Below are 22,294 nucleotides of genomic sequence, written 5' to 3'. Positions count from 1 at the left end.
GTCGAAATGTTTTTAATTACTTGTCTTCTTTCAGAGAAAGGCATTTAATCTGTTTCTGTTTCCCTCATCCTTTCACCCTTTTACCAAAAAGAAGACATTTCTCCCATCTCCCCCTTCCTTCCTTCCTTTTTGTTTTTCATTGGTTTTGCTTTTTTGCTTGTTTGTTTGTTTTTACAATTCATACAGAAGGAAAATACCCAGAAAGTCTCAGCATGTCTTTGAACTGTCATAGGATAGTAGAGTAAGACAGTAAAACGAGAGGAAACACAAAAGAAGCATTAAACAGTCCTGACAGTTTAAGTTTGCATGAAAATCAAGTGAGATCATTAGTGAAACTGCTTTGAAACCTGTAGATTAAGAACCTGTGGAAATGTAAGATTATTTAAGGTTTATTTCTTTATTTTGAGAGAGAGAGTGAACAGGGGAGAGGCAGAGAGAGAAGGAGAATGAGAATCCCAGGCAGGCTCTGCACAGTCAGCACGGAGCCTGATGTGGGACTCAAACTCACAAACCGTGAGATCATGACCTGAGCTGAAACCCAAGAGTTAGACACTTAACTCACTGAGCCACCCAGGTGCCCCAATAGTCCTAACAGTTTAAAAAGAATCTCCAAAATGTGTAGCTACCTTTCATATTTATTTGAAGGACATTTTCATAGACCCACTGTTCTGAGTATCAGGTACCTTCATAGAACATGATTCAGGATGTAGGAGAATGGGCTGAATGTGCCAGTTTTGGAATGTACCCTGGACTTATATATTCTTGTAAATCCCTGGCTCAAAATTTCTTGAGTTTAGAGTGTTTGGAGAGAATTGAAGAAATGGTAGACTGTAAGGCAGAGTAAAATAGGAAATCAGAGTACTATTGGAAATCAGTGGAGGGAGAGAGTATATTTAATTAGGTCTGAAAAAGAGATGATTCTTGAAGTATGAGTTGAATTTTGATATGGTAAAATTGAGGATAGGAAACTTTTCAGTTGGAGAGAGCAAAATTGGAGACAAAACAGTATGGGGCACACTATGGTTTGAGTAATAATTGCTCAAATGTGCAGTTAGGGAAGTAATGAGAGAGGAGTAAAAGATACATTAAGGCCTAACTATGAAGGGCCTCAAGTGCCAGGGTGTGTGGGTGGGAGCTGGTGACTGATAGCAGGTCATTTTATTTTGGCTCTCTCCTAAAAGACTTCTTTTTAAAAATCCAATATATGAGGCTACAGAAAGGTTTTTACTATTGTAGGAGAAATGTAGGTGCTAAGGAAATGGTGCATAATGATGATCAGAGCCAAGTGAGATTATCCCTGAAAGTCCCATTGTGTCTTGAACTGTTTGAAGGTTAAAAGAGAAAATGATTTAGGTTCCTCAAAGAATATTAAAAAATAAAAATGACACTGTTGATTTAAAAAGGAAAAAAAAAAAGACAATACCCTGGGCCGTTTCTGGCCACTCACTCTTAGAAATAGAAGGTGTTGTGCTGTGCCAGATTAGATGTGCTTACGCTCTTCTCTGTGGTTCTCCTTTCCCAAGTTGGCTTTGACAGTGGTAAGGGACAGTATCCTTTTAAATGCTTTATTTATTTATTTATTTATTTATTTATTTATTTTCAACGTTTTTTATTTTATTTTTGGGACAGAGAGAGACAGAGCATGAACGGGGGAGGGGCAGAGAGAGAGGGAGACACAGAATGGGAAACAGGCTCCAGGCTCTGAGCCATCAGCCCAGAGCCTGACGCGGGGCTCGAACTCACGGACCGTGAGATCGTGACCTGGCTGAAGTTGGACGCTTAACCGACTGCGCCACCCAGGCGCCCCTTAAATGCTTTTTTTAAATGACTTCTTTAGTATGTTGGCGTGTCCTTTATCTCAGAAACAAAAATACTTTAAAAATTATTAGTTTAAAAGTTAAGATTATTAATTATAAATTGAGCCTTTGATATTTTCCCCTCAGACTCATTAACTCTTGAACCCTAAGTTAAACAAAAATAAATTTATATTTTGTGTGGATTTTTTTGTCTTTGTAGAGTCTGAGATCTCAGAAATGACAAGGTAGTATTGTACTGTTTTAGCGCATGGTAACTCTATAATGCTTTATTTTATCACTTCTATCTGTTTTTAGGATGCTAACACATTTTAGGGAATTTATTATCAATATTAACTGACCACTTTATTGCATTTATTTATTTTCCTAAATTGTTCAAAGTAACATACCATGAAATACCCTTTTTAAACTATGAATTATTCTTACAGTATCAGAAAACTTTAAAGTTAATGGGGAAAGTATTAGGAAAAAGTTAAATAGAAATCATCGTTTCTCCTTTCCTTGAACCACATCTTTTTACTTTAGTCCCTTGTGTGATATACACAGAGTAGTTGGTGCCAGAGGAATCTTAGAAAAAGAGGTTGAGATCCGCTGCAGAAAGGTGATGAGACCCAGAGTTGTAGATGTTCCAGTTAATACTGAACCCTGAGCCACAGCAACCTCTGCTTTCCTCTCAGCTCTAGCTGTATTTTTACTTAGCTGAAAGGCCCCAGATTCAGGAGCACTAAAGTAGGAATCAAAAAAGGGGAATACTAGTTTCAGTCTACCTAACAATATATAATTGCGTGAAAATCAAGTGAGATCATTAGTGAAACCACTTTGAAACCTGTAGATTCAGAACCTGTGGAAATGTAAGATGGCATTTTGCCTTCCCAGTGTATGTGAACAGGAATACCAGAAGTCATCTCCTTCCTGCACATTTTGTAAATGACAACTTAATCTTTTAAGATCATTATTAAAGCAGTTTTATGGGCTTTTTTAAAGCTTCTTGACTGAAGGGTAGTACCAAGGAGTAACTTGGGGAACAGAGGAAGAACACAACGGTGGGTATCCTGTAATCTCTCCATCAGCCCCTGTCCACCAAGTCACCCAGAGAAAACAAGCTAAGTAAACAGTATCCCTTTAATGCCATCTCCCTTTAAGTTAAATCTTATCTGGCCTTCTCTTTGCAGCCAAATTGCCATCCCTAAGACCTTCTGGTATTTCTGTAAATACCTATAGAAGCAACTACTGCTTCTGCTTAAAAGAGAAGACTGTATATGACTTTTCTTCAGAATGCTGGAGAAGGGGTTGAAAAAGAAATGGCTCTTTGCTTTGTAATGATTATTTTGTACTTAATTCCTTCTTCTTTCCAGGAGTCTACTTTGACTGCTGTGTCAGACAAATTAAATTTGTGGACTTCTGTGGGAAGTACCGCCTCCCACTGATGCACTACTTATGTTCCCCAGAGTGCTCTTCCCCTTGCAGTTCCGCCTCTCACAGTTCCACATCCCAGAGCGAATCTGACTCAGAGGATGAAGCTAGTGTTGCTGCACACAGAATGCAGAAAGTTCTTCTTGGTTGAAAAGAATGCAGGGTGGTGTGAAGCACTAAAAGAACTGAGCAAACGTGGTTAGAAAAGAAAATTGAAGTTCACTGGAAACCAGATCTTCATCTTGAATGTCTGTGAAAGAGTCGGAGATGACAGAAAAGATTTTGTATTTCATCTTCTTATTCAGCAGGAATGAGTCCAGTTCCATGTTTGGATTCTTTGAATATAATTCACTCTGAATGGCAGTTTCAAATTTAGCTGATTCCTTGCAGTTTTCACTTAAGTTTTTCATGAATCATCCAGCACATTGGAGCATTCTGAAGAGCAGTGTTATAATAAACCATGAGTGGTATGACTTGTGACAGTTGAGATGAAGAAAGAAGTGATCAGAGCTGTAATTATTACCAGAATTGTCCTTGGGTTTAGGCTGAACACTATCCCATAACAGGATCTGCCCTCCCTTCTTGTATCGCCCGTGTGTCTAGATTACAGAGCCATTCAGATAAGTTCACAGATGGTTACATAGGACCTAACCCTTTCTGACCTACTAACTGGAAAAGTAAGGAATATAACTTTTATGTGGGATTTTAAAACTCTTCAGTACTGCTCTTTTGTTCTATATGATTGTGGTTTCCCTTCTATAATCCAGCAATGACTGTTATAGTGCCTTAATCCTAGCAAGGTTTTAGAAATTTATTCAAGGAATGATGCCAGAGTAGCCTGTATAATCTGACATACTATGCAGAATGCTTTAAAATATACTTTAACAGAACTAGGTAAACAACTATACATCTGACATCAGAGCTCATGGCCACCTTAACTTGAATTTTTTGTTTAAACATGAAGTGATCCCTTGGAAGCAATCACTTTTGCATTTAATGGGAGGCAACAGTCTTGATTAATCTTTTCATTAAGACAGATAATAGCTTTTGATTTAAAAATCTGTCCGATTTCTTTTTTTTTTTTTTAATTTTTTTTTTAACGTTTATTTATTTTTGGGACAGAGAGAGACAGAGCATGAACAGGGGAGGGTCAGAGAGAGAGGGAGACACAGAATCGGAAACAGGCTCCAGGCTCTGAGCCATCAGCCCAGAGCCTGACGCGGGGCTCGAACTCACGGACCGCGAGATCGTGACCTGGCTGAAGTCAGACGCTTAACCGACTGCGCCACCCAGGCGCCCCTGTCCGATTTCTTTTGACAGAAAAGAGATGTAAGCTCAGAAAACGTCTTTGTATCTTGCATTAAAGGAGTGGGAAGATGATTTAAAAATTTTTAGCTCACCTCTGACTCCTTTGCCTGTGTGTACTGAACTGTAACTTTCTGTACATTTTAAAGAAAAACTAGAAAACTACTACAACAAGCCAAATAAAATTGTTGGCAGCACTCATTTATGTAAAGACTTTAAAGCAGTCTCGAAATCGTGTGAAATAGAGCAATTTCTAAAACTAGTTTAACCATAGAATACTTTATGAAAGTAATGTATTGATAACAAGAAATTTATTGAAGACATCTAAAGTATAGCAGAAAAATGTGTCACAAATTAATTGCTATTAGAAATGACCAAATTTTTATTAACTAGTTTAATATGCAATAAAAATTCAATGATAGTACAATTACAAGTTGATATTATAAAATGCACAACACATACTAGCAGTCATTAGATAACTGACCAATAATAATAACATGATGTTTTGTTGGTAAATGTTACCTATACAGTCGTACGCAGGTCAGAAACACATTGGAACATCACAGGATCTCCTTTCTGACTTCTTGGCTTTCATGACTGGGGCACACCATTTCTTAAAACCAGATTGTTGTATAATAATAATAATATGTACATATGTTAGGGTTTTGTCTCATATGTTATTTTTTATTTTAGAAGAAAATATACTGTAGGATAGTTCAGACTTTATTATTTTATTCATGAAACATCATGAGAGTTTCATGACTGCAGTTGTGAAACGCTGCTATAGAATGAATCCCTTCACCTCGTTATAACGTAGTAAGATTGTTTTTTCCTTTTGATTCAGAAATTGTCTATGTCTGTAGAAGTAATCTAGTATGTTTCTGCTGCCTAGCAATGTAGTACATGGGTGATTATATCATAATATGGAAGTAACGGAAAGCCTTTGTTTACTTTTCCACTTGAGCCACAGCAAGCTGCATACTACAAAATTAGGAAAGGTAAAGATGACTTAGGCAGTGCCTAAGTGGCAAACCCAAAATGTTTGTAACTGACTTAGTTAATATCAATACATAAAATATTTTCATAGAAAATAATGTATGCATAGTAATATATCTAAATTGATAGGACCAAATTTTTCTGGCTTAAATGCCTCAGTTTACTAATTTATTACCAGGTTGACCTAAGTAACAGCTTGGGTAATCTTCTGAGAGTTAGTCTTCATAAAATAAATGGGTAGGTATGTCAGTATAGTATTTAACCATACTTACCTCTTTCCAGCTTCCCAGAAAGAAGTTATACTGATTGGTCTTTACAGATGTAAATAGGTCCAACCAGAAACAGTTTCTGGCCTTTGCTTTATATGTAGATGTATACCATAATATACAACAAAATGTTTGTTGTACGTGGACATTTGAAAATCTAAGATCAGTGTGTAGCTGTCTCTAGTGACTTTTACAAAACTCTACATTTCAGTTGTTAGTTTTATCTTTTTTGGTTTGTTGTTGTTGTTGTTTTGTTTTTAGGAGTTAAGGTGCCAGTGTTGCAGGGGGACCTTGGGCTAGTCTTGTCCCTTGAACACAGATCAATATATTTTTTCTTTTAAATCTTTGACCTAACCTTTTATAAGAGCTGCTAATAATTTCTAAGATTTTTTGTTTCTCTCCTCTACCTTACCTTTTTTCATAAATGGTGATTGGTAGAAATTAGCCAGAAGACGAGATGCAAGGGACTTGATAATTTAACAACCAGATAATCAATTCCCGAATCATATAGCTATGTATTTTAAATGTAGTCTCTCTCTTTAGTTGCTAAGTCATCTGTTTGTGTTTAAACTAGTTAATAAACTTTATTTTTTGAGATTTACAAAACCTGTGCTAATTTTCATAGTGAAATAAGTTTTTGATACTGCTCTAATTTTAGTGACCAGAACTTCTGTGTATCAAATTACTTCACCACAGCATTAATGTGTCTAGAATGGAATTCTTCAGTGTTAATATTTGAAATGGAAATGGGTACATTGAACATTCTTAGTAATCTTTATTCTTAGAATCCAATTCTCAGCATCACCAACTCAGTTTGAATAGTCCTAGGATTTTAGGAAATAGGAAGATTAGCTGATAGAACATTTTGCTTCCATGGTGCCAGGGGTTGGCTGACCTAACGACAAGCTAGTCGAGGTTCTTAGTATTCCTTGTATTTGAGTACCAGAGGTAGATCTGAGGGTTTACTGTTCATATTTTACTTCTATATTTATGTCAGAGGAGTCTCTTATTCTGAAATTTCTATTCTTTGGAATTTTAAGTAACCAAATTTAAAAATAAAGATGCATTGTAAACTGTACCTCAAATTTGAGAAATTTTTATGTTGATGTAGATAAAAGTTAAAAGGCAGTCCACGCTAGTGCAGTGTAATACTGCAGGCCAATTCTGCCAAACATTGTAAATATCAATTTAAGCAAAGAGTAGGAAAAGGCTGTTTGCTGGAGTGTTAAATGAAAGAAATCTTTATAACAAAGGGCAGGAAAAGAGAAGTCACCAGACACCCCAGGATAGCCCTGAGCCAAGAAAGTTCTTTAAAGTAATAGTGAATTGTTTTAAAACCATGTGGCCCATTGACAACCATCTGAAAGTCTTTATCACTAAGTTTCTTTGGTTTCTGCTATTGGGAGATTATCCACATCCCTCTATGATGACAAGCCAGCAAGTAAATAGGATTTTCTTAGAGCCAACTTTGCTCTTTCCAAAGGGAGAAAGTAATACCTCATTAACCTGAAATTTATGGTACAGCCTTAGTTAGTGTTTACCTTTTCACTATGTAAAAAAAGAAAAAAATACTAAGCAAATAATTGGTGCAAATAAAGTTTGATCTTTTAAAGCATTTTAGCAGTATTTATTTATATAAAATGTTATTCTAAGTAATAAAACCCTTTGTAGACAAAACATCAGTTATAATATGTGTATGTAATTAGTTAAGCTGCATTTATTTAGAAATACCTAATTTTTACTTAAATGACCCTCTTCTTATCCAAAGTAGAGATTGTATTATGTTAGTATAAATATTCTGCATTTAGTCCAAAATAGCTTTTAAAAGTTCTGCTGGGTGTTAACAATAAAGGCTGATACGTATGTTTTTAGGCAACATGTATGTTTTTAGGCAACATGATCTGTGATACATATTTCTGATTCTGTCTGTGTAGAAAAGAAGTACCTGACTGTCACTGTTTCTGTATTAAGCACCATACTCTGTATAACATTAATGTGATGAATTTAATAGAATCCACTTTTGTAGTTTCATTACAGCCATGATCTTTTTAAAGGCAACAGTGTCTTCATGTATGCTTAGAAAGTGTGTGCCTTAAATCCTTCATTGTAGACCCAAAGTTTGGGACACTGTCATTTAGTAAGTGGTTTATGACAGCCTAATGATCTTTTGCATTTGACTTGAGGGAGGTAGACTGTGAGTGACCTGAGGAATTCCTTCCCCTAAAACGGGGCCTAATGTCTATGAGTCTAGAGCTTCTGGAGAAAGAATCCTAATCATGCATACTATGGGAGAAGGTCAAGCCATAAGGATCAGGGTCCTCTGAAATAAAATCAGTGAAAGGTATATTCTTTTTTATATTATTTTGTAAAGAAAATTTATCTGCTACCACTAAGGGTGACAGCATATAAAGGCTGTCATGTTAATAGCATGATGCAAAGATTTTACTGCTGTGAGGCCTAGGATATTTTGAGTGGTTTCTTTGTAACACTAGGTTGCAAGGGGCTATGTTTTAACATTTTTCATGTAAATATCTCCATTTTTCTGTCTCTCCGTGGTCCATATTTGTTGCGAATTGATGTATAAAATAACAGTTCACTAACAACAAACATTATTGAATTATTACTCACAGGGTAATACTGATTTAGGTGCTACTAGACTTTTACCTGGGATTTGTTAGTCTCAGTTTGTCCTAAGGTACAGTATTCAATCTAGTAAATATTAAAACTTAACTAGTTTAATGAAGGTTATGTATATACCATTGTACCAGAAAGCCATGGTTGGACTGACTATATGCATTCACCAGAACTTACTTTCTGTGGTTGTGAATAAATGGGATAAAACTTTTATTCTAAATTGTAGTTAGAAGAAACTGGGATAAGATTGAAAATGCTGTTGCTGGTACTATAAAACATTACTAAATTGGTTAGTTCTTCTGTCTACAACTGATGTTTTAAGAGAAACCTTTTAAACTCAAATGGTTGACATTGATGTGGTCATTGATGTGATGTATGTTATTTAGAAGGAATATTAATTTCAACAATCACTTTACAACAGTTTAATCATGGAGAGACCTGTGTGCCTATAATTGGTGTTTGTTGCATTTCTGAGCCCACTTTGTATTCATGAGAAACGAAAGTATAATGGGAGAAATATTTTAAATTACCAGTATTTTAACTTTAACTTTTTATAAAATTTGGGACTTTAAAGTATCAACAAAGGATATTGAAAATATATGTACTTTTGCTTTAGTCAGATTACTTTTTATTGTCTGATTTCTTAATTTTACCTACTTGAAATCTTGTGAATTACAAATATCTATAAATATATAGATATTTAAAACTTAATGATAACAATAAATGTAATTCAGCAACATGATTCAACAATTATATTTCCTTTTCAGAATAAGATACAGTTAAGTGCGTCAAATTTATATATTACTTGGTAATGGCAAATGCTCTAAAAATATATTTAAGCTACTTCAATTCTATACCTCCTTTTTCCCCCCACAGGACTCACAAGAGAATGTGATGTTATATTAACCCTCTGTGTGAATTTTGCCTTATTAAACATTGTGCCTTATTTTATTAAAAGTGCTTTCTTGGAATTTGATTCCGTATTCTGGAAAAGTGGCAGTATTTTAATTGAACTTTTAGAAAATCTAAAATCCTTATAATGTTGGTATTTGCCTGATTACTTGCTGTACCACTGCTCATCTATTTGTTGAAATTTTTCAGTACATGAATACATACATTAAATTAAGCATGTATTAGCATTCACTCTCTGTGCTGGATGCAAAGGATAAAAGATGAATTAGACCAGGTACCTTTCTACCACAGTTCCTTCTGCTTCCACAGTCTTATCAGACTTATGGATGCATGTTCTAATAAGAAGTTGGTGAGGTCATTTTGCTGATGAAGGTCAGGTACTCCATTTCATTTAGTCCAGAATCAAACAATCTTAACACGAAGTAGTATAGTACTAACAGCACACTAATATTACGGTACTTCGTATTGTTCTTTAATGCCATTATTTTGGTGGCCCTGTAACACCTGACATTTTTCTAGATTCCAAAATTGGAAAGAATATTGTGGTTGGTTATGTGTTGAGGTAAGCAGAGTGGGTAGAAAAGACACATTCTTTGCAAAACAAAACAGGTAAATGTTTCAAATTTGCTGAGATGGAAAAAGCTTACCACTTCCCTGGTTAGTATATAGGAGGGCTTCTTGGTTAAGATAGGCTCAGAAATTGAAGGGCAGAAGAGAAAAAAACATTGGGTGTGTTAGGGTCAGGCGTAAGGCAGGGTAAAGATAGGAGCCAGAGGCTAAAAAATTTTAGCGGTCAAAGGCTTTATTTGGGAACTAAGGTCTCGGGCGAGGTTCGGTGACTCAGGGAGAGAGAGAGAGTGAGGAGTCAGGGAAGTCGCCCCCAGGTGTGGTGGGTGAGGTTTTTAAGCTGCAGCGGTTCTAGGTTTAGGTCCAGGTGGGCCTTTTTCGCATCAGGTCATGCTGTCGCTTGGTGATTGGTTGACCTCCAATTCGTTCTGGCACGCTACTAGGGGCTTTTCATTGGGTTGCGCTGGCAAGATGGCCGTCCCCTCTACTGTGGTTCCAAAGACATCCTAACATTCCAACCTCTTACTGGTGATAATGGGCGACGGATCTGGTCTGGCTGCTTCCTGCGGGTGTAAGGGCGACGTCATGGTATGTGGGGTCTGAGGTTGGAATGCGGGAATATGGCCGGACCACCATCTGGTGAAATGCAACCTGGGAAACTAAATGAATTCGTTTTCGTACGAAACGGAGAAAACAAGGTAAGAGCATAAGTATTATACAGATACCAACTAGTGGGGTGACTATACTGAAGGAGCCAAGTTAGGAGGGGTGATTGCCACCAGGAGGTTAGGGGGTCTGAGGATCCTGGGCGGGTGGATAGAGTTTTTTAGATTTCCTTTAGGTGTTCTATATTGGTTTCAACTAAGCCTGATTCATTGAGGTAGTAGCAATATTCCAACCTCAGGAACAGGCATGTTCCCCCTTTTTCTGCTGTCAGGAGATCTAGGGCTCGTCGGTTTTGTAGAGTGACCTGTGCTAGGGAGTTGATCTGCCTTTGTAAGGCAGATAGGGAGGTTGCTGAGGCTTTTAATTTATTGAGGATGTCTCGGCCCAACAGGGGGACGGGGCAGGAGGGGATGACTAGGAAGGAGTGGAAGAAGTGGAAGCCATTCAGGCAGCAGGTGAGTACCGGTGTGCATGGGGGAATGGAGGGGGTGCCATTTATGCCCATGACGGAAACGGAGGACGGCGTAGTGGGGCCGGAATAGCTCGGCAGGACAGAATAGGTAGCCCCCGTGTCCAACAGAAAGGAGATGGACTTACCCGCTACCTGTAGTTTTACCCTGGGCTCAGCGTGGGTCACCGGAGTTACTGAGTCTGGGCCTGGTCAGCCGTCATCCTCCATCTCCAGCAGTTGGAAGGCAGAGTCCAATCGGGGTGAAGCCTCGCCACGTGGGGGCATTGCTAGTCTGTCGTCCCCTGGGTTAGGACAATCGGATTCCCAATGGCTCATTTGCTGGCACAATGGGCACGGACTGGTAGGCTTTTTGGGATGGGGACACTGATGAGACCAATGGCCTTCTTGGCCACATTTAAAGCTTGGCCCCGGAGGGGGCCATGGTCCAGAGGGCTTTATTGTGGCTGGCCTCAGGGCAGCTACCAAGGCTTGGGTCTGTAATTGTACCTTTTGTTGGAGACGGGCCTGTCGCCGTTGTTCTTGAGCTTCCTCTCGGCCATTAAAAACTTTAAAAACCATCTTTACCAGGTCGGCCATAGGGGTTTGAGGACCATCTTCGGCCTTTTTTAGGTTTTTTTTAAATATCAGGGTCTGATTGGGAAATAAAGTAGGTGGCCAATACTGTGGCCCTGGCGGGGGTGGTAGGGTCTAGTCTGGTATACTGGGTAAGTGCCTCTGTGAGCCGGCTAAGGAAGGCTACGGGGTTTTCATTGGGGTCCCATATTATTTCTTGAAGTTTGTTAAAATTTACTGATTTGGTTGAGGTTGCCCTCATGCCTGCTAGCAGGCACGGGATCATCTGGTCCCGGCGCCGGTGACCATTGCCTGCATGTTGGTAGTTCCAATTGGGGTCGGCCGCCGGGACAGCATCGGCCCCTACAGGCATAGTGGGGTCGGTCATGTGGGTTTGGTCTGCATGTTCCCTGGCTGCGGCCTGGATGCGCTCCCTCTCCTCAGGGGTGAGGGTAGAGGTGAGGATTTCATGCCATGTGAGACTGTAGGCTTGGGCAAGCTATTGGAATTCCTTAATGTATTGGGTGGGGTCAGACAAGAATGACCCTAGCCGCTTTTCAATGGTGGATAAGTCTTGGAGGGAGAAGGGGACGTGAACGCGAACCAGGCCTTCAGGTCTTGCCACCTCACGGAGAGGTAAGATGGCCGCTGGGGTCTGTTCGCTGGGAGGGGCCTGAGCACGAGTTCGGGATTCGGGATGATATGGGAGGCGAGGGCGGGACGGCTGGAGGTTGGGAGTAGGAAGGGGGCAAGGGCTGGTGCGCGGCGTGGCTAGATCCTCTAACGGGTGGAGATCGGGGAAGTTGGTGAGGTGGGGTCATCAGGGGGTTGTGGGCGGGCAAGGAGCATGCATGCAGAGGGGCAGGAGGAACATAGGTTGGGGCGAGACCTGAGGTCCCAAAAGGCCACGACGTAGGGTATTTCTCCCCATTTTCCCAGCCGATGGCAGAAATTGTCCAGATTGGTTAAGATTTGGTATTGTAAAGACCCCTCGGGTGGCCATTGAGAATCATTATCTAATTTGTACTGAGGCCAGACTGCAGTGCAAAGACAGATGAGTCGGTTACGACGAAGTTCACCTTTTAAGCCCAGGAGCCCTAAGTTTTTTAACAGACATTGGGGGGTAGGTAAGAGATCGAGGAGGTTTAGACTCGTTACTCGCCATTGGCGTGGCAGGGCGAGGCGTCCCTCGCGCCGCAATAAGGGGCCTATTGGCGTGCGGGCCTTGCGGCGTGCGGAGGAAAGGAGACTGACTTGTGAGACGTCTCTGGTGGGTGTCAGCCGTAGTTGGAGGAGGGAAGGAGGGGTCTGTCCTACTTACCGCCTCCTGTAGGCGCTTGAGAGTAGGGTGGTTGGCCTCTGGCTTGGCAAGGAGGGAGCTCAGCCAAGGGAGGCGAGCTACTACCTCCCCCCGGCTTTCGGCACCAAATGTTAGGGTCAGGTGTAAGGCAGGGTAAAGGTAGGAGTCAGAGGCTAAAAACTTTTAGCGGTCAAAGGCTTTATTTGGGAACTAAGGTCTCGGGTGAGGTTCTGTGACTGAGAGAGAGAGAGAGAGAGAGACAGAGACAGAGACAGAGACAGAGAGACAGAGAGAGACAGAGAGAATGAGAATGGAGTCAGGGAAGTCACCCCCAGGTGTGGTGGGGTGGAGTTTTTAAGCTGCAGCAGTTCCGGGTTTAGGTCCAGGTGGGCCTTTTTCGCATCAGGTCGTGCTGTCGCTCGGTGATTGGTTGACCTCCAATTCGTTCTGGCACGCTACTAGGGGCTTTTCGTTGGGTTGCGCTGGCTGGCAAGATGGCCGTCCCCTCTACTGTGGTTCCAAGGACATCCTAACAGGGTGTAACTGACCTCTTTCCTTTCTTGAGGATAAAACTGCTCCCTAAGCAGCCCCCTTGGGATGTTCTCCTTAGAACAGGTGTCTGAAGAAAAATTTTCTTTAATGGCTTATAAACTGTAGATACTAAATAGGAAGGCAGAACATTTCTGGGGATAGTAACACTTGGACATGTCCTATCCACATCAGTCACTGCCAACTTCATGAGCAATTCAATTCCATCAACATTCTCTAGAATGTTAGAGCTAGAAGAAACTTTAAACGTATGAAATGGACTCACTTGTTTGAGAGATGAAAAAAATTTAAGCAAAGAGAGACTTGTCCGGGAATCAAAATGTCTGAATCTTGAATCCAAGCCTCTGGATTCCCACTTCACTGCTACTCACTATAACATTCTCCTTTATCTAATACCGTATTCTATGACAGGATATCATAACACTATTGGTACTGAATTGTTACTTGCCAGCCACATTCAATGTGATGCTGCTGCACTACATCTCAGAGTATTCACAATTTTAGATCTGGTAGGAAACTGTAGATAATAGTAAATATCTGGGAGCTTGTTACTGTTTACAAAGCACATTCAAGAACCTACCTTAATTAGTCCTCATGACACTTGGGGTAGGGTTAGATTTGGTGAAGTTTGTTGGTGTAGTTTCCCTTCTCTGAGTTTAAAATAAATAAATTGACATGGACTTGAGGAAGGAATCTAAATGTCAGCTTTACCATACCGGAATTGAGCTTCTTACATTCTCCTTGAATCAAATGTAACCAACCAGAATCACAGACTTCCCCTGCAAGGGGCTGTCTACCCCCGGATGGCATTCCACAAGGCTGAGCAGAACATGATCCAAAGGAGGTCAGGTCAAACATAAACCCTATAGTGCTGCCCAATAGAGAAAGCTGGAAAAATTATCATCAGACTTGGGCCATCTAAGCAGATGAATTAGTCTTTCTCCCACAAGGAGGAAAAAGATGCTAGAAAGCTTTCTTCTGGGCAGCTGCTCTCAATTCTCATTGCACATTGGAACCACAATGGAACCTTTCAAAATATATAAATGCATGGGCCCCATCTCCAGACCAGTTGAAACATGATCACTAGAGGTGGAGTCTAGGCATCAATAGTTGTGGAGGCTCCCAAGTTGTAGGTGACTTAGTTGCCCAGGAAGGGTGATAATTCTTTTTTTTTTTTTAATTTGTTTTTAGTTTTTTTTTTAACGCTTATTTATTTTTGAGACAGAGACAGAACATGAATGGGGGAGGGGCAGAGAGAGAGGGAGACACAGAATCAGAAGCAGGCTCCAGGCTCTGAGCCATCAGCCCAGAGCCCGACGCGGGGCTCGAACTCACGGACCGTGAGATGGTGACCTGAGCTGAAGTCAGACGCTTAACTGACTGAGCCACCCAGGCGCCCAAGGGTGATAATTCTTAAGTGAAAGTCCCCTCATGATGACTTGAGTTCAGTGGACTGGGGTTTTGATAGATGAAGAAATGGGCCCAAAGTGAGATGTGCCCAAGTTCTCTTAGATAAATAGTGACAGAGCTGGGGCTAGAATCCATTTATTTTTTTAATATGTGTGTTTCTTTTAATTGAACACCTACTTTAGACCAGGCACTGACTGCTACTCTAATGGGTTTTTTGTTTTGTTTTGTTTTTTGGGGGTTTTTTTGTTTTTTTTTTTTTGTTTTGTTTTTTGTTGTTTTTTTTTTTGCTTCTCCCTGTCAGCCACTCTCTTTTCTGAACTGAAAGTGTTTTGAGGGTGTTTAAGATGGTATATTCAAGTGGATTGGCCATATTGAAGCCAACATCAACTACATCAGAGTGTCTGCTGAATCATGGAAAACAAAAGCAGCAAACAGATCAACTTCACAAGAAACATTCATGAAAGGATGACTTGGTCAAATATTTCAGGTTATAGCCACAGGGCAAGAGATAGCCTTCCCTTTCGGTGAGGAAAACCTTATCAAGTTGTGCTCTGGTTCTTTTGACCATTGATAAAGACATGGCTAACATCTTAAGCAGCAGTGAGGAGCAGACTGACATTACCAAGAAAGATAAGAAAATGTAGGCATCTGCCTACGGTCAATCCATAAACATAGATTCCATGATAGGAAAGCAAGTTCAACTAAACTACACATTTTTATAAGCACTACACATAATTTCTACAATAGTTTGTTTTCGATCTAGCTATGAGGCTGTATGATTATTTTACTACTTAAATCTGAATAATCATGCACTCTTAATACCTTTGTAAATAGAGAAGATTTAAATGGAAAAGCAAACCTGTTCATGATGCCATGGAAACTCATGGAAAAGAAAATAAAAATATGTGAAATAAGTTTAACTTTGAAATTAAGCTTAGGTTACAGCCAAAAAGCTACAATTTTAGAATTTTGTCCTTATTGTTCATTTTAACCTCTTTCAAACTTGACAGTGGTCTCCAAGTTTCTTCCTTATTTTAAGTCTAATTTTATCTGTGCTCAGAACTCTTTCTATTTTTGTAGCTCTCAAATATTTGTAAGTTCTTGCATTATTCCTTTTACCCTGTTTATTCATCTCTAGTTAGGTCTTTTAATCTTTCCTTCTAGACTGGCGCACATACAGCCAGGGGCAGAGTTAGTAATAAGAACTTTACCCCTGAATCTGCAGTAAAATTCTACCCTTTAAAAAGCCTACAAGGGTCTGTTGTAGTGAATAACATGTCAATGAGTCTCTCTGAAACAATCTTTTTCATTTCTGCTGAGGGCAGCATGTCATATAAAAAAGACGTGTGTAATTGACTAATGGATAAGAAGGAATTAGATGAATACCAGGTGTCTATGACTTAAACTGCAGCGTAATTATAATTAATTCTTAATTCTGGCTTGCTAGAGAAATTTCTCTCTAGTTCTAAGTGATCACAGAATCAGTGAGAGTTTGAGAAGCCATCATCACACCACTTTACACAAGAGGACAATTCAACTATCCGGGTGAGAACCTATCTTATTTTTAAGTACCTCAGAGAAGATTTTACTTCTTTAGCAATTGTGAAGCTTAACAATTGTCACTGGAGGAAGTATTTCCTAAGGTTCTTGTGATTTGTGCTAGCCAGATTAGATATGGCCACAAGTTTTAAATCATTTATATCAGCAGAGAGGCGCAACGACATTAGTAATACAAAGTATATGCAAGAGTGTGTGCGCACACATATGTGCGCATGCGTGCACACATGTACATGCATGCTACTCATTATATTCCTTGTGTACCTTTGGCTCCAAAATGTTGCTTCTCCCTTCCTCTCATTACATCCTCTCTGTCCTTTCTCCCAATCCAAAATTCCTCCCACCACTCTAAAAACCAATGTACACAGGAGTCACACTTCTAATAAGTGTGCAAAACCTCTTAGGAAGAGGAAAATGAGAACACAACAGGATCACAGCTCTATGCAATGGAGACCTAAATCCAATAATATAAGAACTGGACATCAACCTGGTAAGTTGAGAAAAGAGAATTCTTCACAGTGAAGCCTTCAACCTTGACACTAAGCAGCAGCCAGGCTAGTGTAGCTACAGGAGCTGAGGTATCTAGGAGGAGGAAAGAAGGACAAGATGTTTCCCAGCCACTCTTGGCTGATTATTTAATGGATGCCCCAGTAAGGAAGGATGGTGATTGATACGTGAACCACAGTGAAGTTATATATGCATATTATTTGTAAGTTTGCATATTAATCATTGTAAACTTATCCCAAAGAGAAGATTCACTCTTTTACATATTTTTGTATATCCTTATGAACTCTCAGGTAATATGATCTCTTCAAGGTGCTGTTAAGGAGAGGAACTTAAGGGGTGCCTGGGTGGCTCAGTCTGACCGGCTCAGGTCACGATCTCACAGTTCATGAGCGCCGCACTGGACTCTGTGCTGACAGCTCAGAACCTGGAGCCTGCTTCAGATTCTGTGTCCCCTTCTCTCTCTCTCTTTCCCTCTCTGTCTCAAAAATAAATAAACATTAAAAATTGTTTTTTAAAAAGGAGAGGAACTTAAGTTGGATCAATCATTATTAATATTGAGATAAGCCCAAATCCTTGTACAATCCCGCATATTCCCACATATACATACACACACAGGTACCCATGCATATATACATATCTGCCCAGCCAAAGGTTGAAGTTTGATCACTGGACACAGAGAGCAAATTGTGCCTGTCACTTTCACCTGACCATGTGGCCCAGAGAGGAATAAATGAGCTGCTAGGTGATCCTGCAGGCAATACTGGGCTTATTGTGTGATAGGATTGATTTTTTTTTTTCTCCTTCCAAAGATGCAGTGCCAAAGCCATCTTACAGTAAAGACCAAGAAGTGGATCTGACACAAAGCAGGTGTTTCTTTTTCTCAAATCAGAATTTGAAGGGATCTGTTTATCATTAATAATCCTATTACCCTGATGAGGGTGATTTTCCTTTGCATGCCCTTTAGCCCCAAATAGCTAACATTTCATCTCTTTTCTTTATGCAACCATGAGCACCAGGGCAAGATTAGGCAATCATTCATATATGAACAGATCCAGAAATACAGACCCATGGGTGCACTCCTCATAAAATTAGACAGTGAGGAAGGTGGGAAGGTCATATTAGATGCAGACATTGATTTAAGGAAATCTCTTTGTACTAAAAACCAGTCTTCAAAAGATAGCTGCATCACTAAAGAGTTTGGGCACCTGTGTCTTGCTTTTCTTCCTTTTCTTCCTCTTCATTCTCTTATTCTCCTCCCCCTCCTTTTCTTTCTCTTCTTTGTCCTTCTCCACCTTCATTATCATGATGATGTGTAGGTCACAGAATTAGACATGGAGGTCAAAGAGGTATTCATACCTTCTAAGGGCTTACTAAGTGCCTAAGGACTAGAACACCAAGAAGATGGCAGTTTGAGTACAGTTGCCTTCTCTTCAACTAGCAACTACAATCTTTTGTCAAATGGCAGCTAAGACCTATGGGTGTATGAATAAATGTGAGGCGATGGGCACTATATGAGTCCTGGAGAGGGAAAGATGCCAGGATTCCCCTCCCAAGACTATAAGACAGACCATCACTGGAAGTGCTCAGGACAAAAACAAACCAACATATCCAGGGAAAACTTGGCTTTCCAAGATCTTGTGGATCCTAAGGGCAAAGGTTGATTTCAGCCCCACATGGATGTATGGCTTTTTCCGGGTCCCTAAAAGACAAGAAGGAACTGAATGGTGAGCTATGTCTTCCCTGCCTCTGAGGCTGAGAGAATCAGACCAGGGAGAAAAGGGTATCTTCCTCCCTGCTTCAATAAAAGTCTTATGAATAGTTTATCTCTACACAGTGAGCTCAAAGAGAGGAAACCACTTTGCTTTCCACCATATCTATGCTGCCTGTTAAGATACCACCAATAGCCCTGAGCCCCACTGATTCAACAAAGGAAATAACAACATATCCAAAGAGACTCAATAGCAGGCAGGAAGATCAACCGGAACAGAACAAATACCAAGAAGATACAAGTGCAAGAAAAAAAGAAAGACCTTTAGCCCTAAGAAGAGAAAGGGATGGGGGAGGGAGAGAAAGAGAGAAGAAAGGTGGGAACCAGAGTGGGAAGGAAAGGAATGGGAGAGGCAATGGGAAATGGAAGAAAAAAAGAAAAGATTTTTAAAATAATACTGCATAAATGAAAGGAGAGAATGATCACTGTTGAGACCTAAATTAGTGGGCTAGAAGATCAAATGGAGAAAATGTCTCGAAGCACAGAGCAAAAATAAAAAGTGACTGAAATCATCAGAGAGAAGATGGGAGACTTAAGGATAGATCCAAGAGACTTAGCATACAATATAGGAAATGTGATTGGAGAAAAAGTACATATGAAGGAAAGACAATAATTAAACATATAAAGGAGAAATTTTTCTTGGACCAAGAAATACCTAAGTCTACAGATTGAATGAGATCTGCAAGTTCCAAGCTGAACTGATGAACACACACACACACACACACACACACACACACACACTTAGGAATATACTGGTAAAATTTTTGAACTCTAAGGGGAAAAATTTTTTTACAAACTTCCACATAGAAAGTTGCCTTATTATAAAAAAAAACAGAATCAGATCTCTTATCTGCATCACCAGCAGTCAGAAGTTAGTGGAATACTAATGTCTACAGATGTCTGACAGAAAAGGACTGCACCTCAAGAGCTCCATGACCAGCCAAGACATAATTCAGTCTCCACAGTGAAAGAAGATTGCAGATATGTAAGAAGACAGAGTAACACCTATGTTTTCCCACTAAATACTTTAGAAGGGGCTCTAGTCAAATAATAGAGCCCAAGATGATAAGGAAGGAAATGGTAGTGAGTAACAAAACTTAGAATAAATAGGTCAATATAAAGACAGATATAGATACATAGATAAAATACATATGTAGATAACCACAGGCTGAGCAATGTGTAAGTTGTTAAAAAAACAATTTTGAAAATTCCCTGTGCAGATAAAACCAGGTCAGTCATACAAACAAAGTTTAATTTAGCTTATTTTGCAATGCTAACGTGACCTGGGTCATTTCTTGCTTGTGCCTCCAGAAATCATAAGCAATAGTTAAACTGTTTCCCAAGGTTGATCTGAGGTAACCACTGGTCAATTCCCTATCATATAGGATGATTCTAATATTATAACCAATTTCTGTGAAGAATAAACAGTCACTGCTTTCTTACTACATAAGCTGCTTCAGAACAATATACCTCTGAGTCTGAGTTCATATTTTGGCAAACTGTCTCTTTGGTGTATGTGCAATAAACTTCTACTATTATTTCAATGATTCATTGGTTTTACTTCTGTTATTTCTCAACTTTTGATAGGTGTATAATCCAAACAAAATAACAGCCAAATATATAAGGCAAAAAATTAGAAGAAATACAAGAAGAATTTGATAAAATGCATTTATAGTGATAGAGTTTAATACTTTATTTCAGAATTGGGCAAATCTGGTATATAACAAATATGGGATGACATACGAGTTGAATAATACAATCAATAAACTTGATGTAATAGTTCTGTATAGAGTCTAATATCCCTCAAACAAACAACAAAACATTTTGCAGTACCTATAGGAAATTTACAAAAATCACTCATATTTGACCACAGAGAAAGACTTAACAGATTCTAAAAACCACATTCTCTCATCTTAATTCAATAAAGTTGACAATAAATAATGTAAGGAAGACTAAAAACCATATACAGAGGAAATCAAAACAAAATTATAAATACAGTATTTATAAAGCAATGAAAAAGAGAACGCTTTTTACCAAAACCCAAACATCACAGTGGAAACTGTACTCTGAAGAAAATATATACCTTAAGTGATTTCATTATTAAAGAAAACATAAAAAATAAAGTTCATTTTTATCTTAGGAAATTAGAAAAAAGAGCAACAAAGTAAAAAAAAAATTGGGAAGAGCGAATTAATCAAGATTAGAGTTAAAATGAAAGTAATAGAAAAGAGGTAGAAAGCACAAATAAATATAAAAGCCCTCCTTTGCAAAAGATCTGACCTAATTGAGAAGAACTGTGCAAAAGTAGATAAAATTATGAATTCTGTAAAAGATGACAAGTACAGGAGAAATTAAAAGTATAATAAGAAAAACGTATGGCAACAAACTGGAATCCTAAGGAAAATGGGTGATTTCCTAGTAAAAATACAGATTGCCAAAATGGATCCTGAAATAAGGAAAATATAAATAGACCATTTAGCATAGAAACGATAGAAATGTTTAAAATGGTACTTAAAAACCTTGCATTGGAAAAGCCCACAGGATTACATGAGTTCATAGCTGAGTGTTAGTTGACCTTTAGAAATTTATGATGTTATTTAAATAGTCAAAGCCTAGAGAAAAAAAATGGGACTCTTCATTTAAAGAGAAAAAAATGAGACTCTGTTCTTTAAAGCTTGATGTTGTTGACATAGTTCATCTAATCTAAGGTGCAAATGATCATAAAATTCACATTATTTTATGTACCATTAAAAAGTACTTTCTTAGCTAGCATTTACAGTTTATATTTTAAGTGTATGGAAAGCACTGCTTTAGTCCTATTTTAAAAGACTATCTTCTATCAGTCTTGTGCATTCATTAAAAAAAAAAAAAGGTCTTCATGCTCATACGCAAGCTCTTCTGAATCATTTTCAATTCAAAACTGTTGATCTTTGTTTTTTTCCACACAATATTGTCCTCCATACCATCAAAAGTATTGGCAATACTGCCTTTCCCAAAAGGAGGTCTATGAGTGTCTCTGGGTTTGTGTTTTATTTTTATTTTTTCCCAAATGCTGGTGTTCACATTCACAAGTTTAATGCCATGGCTTTTTAAAAAAATTTTTTTTAATGTTTATTTATTTTTGAGACAGAGAGAGTGTTAGTGGGGGTGGGCAGCAAAGAGAGGGAGACACAGAATGTGAAGCAGGCTCCAGGCTCTGAGCTGTCAGCACAGAGCCCGATGTAGGGCTTGAACTCACAAGCAGTGAGATCATGACCTGAGCTGAAGTCAGACACCCAACTGACTGAGCCATCCAGGCACCCCAGTGCCATAGCTTTCTTACGCCTGCTGCAGATGTCAGTGGAAGGTCTCAGACAAGTTCACACAGGCACAAGCACAGAAAATGACAGCTATGTCATGACTTAGGCCTTGCCAACAGCAACTGTCAGTCACATCCTTATTTCTAAGATACTAAAATATGAAAAAACATACATCCCCAAATTGGTGAAAAAGAGTAGTACAAAACCAGAAAACTATACACTAATCCCACATATGGAATGTAGGTGAAAACATTATAGATAAGGTATTAGCAACTGGAATCCTTCAGTGTTTCAAAAGAATAATGAT

At 39.1% G+C, this 22,294-nt stretch overlaps 1 protein-coding gene and 1 long non-coding RNA gene across 5 annotated transcripts in view; one reads left to right on the top strand and one right to left on the bottom strand.

The window, feature by feature from the left end:
* Positions 1-22,294, top strand: part of LRRC58 (leucine rich repeat containing 58) — a 77,931-nt gene that overhangs the window by 16,835 nt on the left and 38,802 nt on the right. Inside the window, exon 4 of one of the 3 annotated variants that reach the window (XM_023260202.2) lies at positions 3,170-4,293. The exons of the other annotated variants lie outside the window; for them this stretch is intronic. Within the exon in view, the coding sequence (XP_023115970.1) occupies positions 3,170-3,378 (209 nt within the window). The 3' untranslated portion in view covers positions 3,379-4,293. Of the gene's footprint in view, positions 1-3,169; positions 4,294-22,294 lie in introns of those variants that run through there. 3 annotated transcript variants of the gene reach the window in all.
* LOC109503464 lies at positions 4,586-13,198 on the bottom strand. 2 transcript variants are annotated; one of them, XR_002162449.3, is made up of 3 exons: positions 12,919-13,198; positions 11,171-11,326; positions 4,586-10,566 (listed from the first exon to the last, which is right to left on the bottom strand). It is a non-coding gene; the product is annotated as an uncharacterized LOC109503464 (long non-coding RNA). The 2 variants fall into 2 exon arrangements; XR_002745269.2 differs by lacking the exon at positions 12,919-13,198 and adding an exon at positions 11,532-12,881.

This window comes from Felis catus, chromosome C2 (assembly GCF_018350175.1).
Source record: "Felis catus isolate Fca126 chromosome C2, F.catus_Fca126_mat1.0, whole genome shotgun sequence".
NCBI lineage: Eukaryota > Metazoa > Chordata > Mammalia > Carnivora > Felidae > Felis > Felis catus.
The sequence above is the reverse complement of the archived record's forward strand: the minus strand, read 5'-3'. Positions and strand labels throughout refer to the sequence as shown.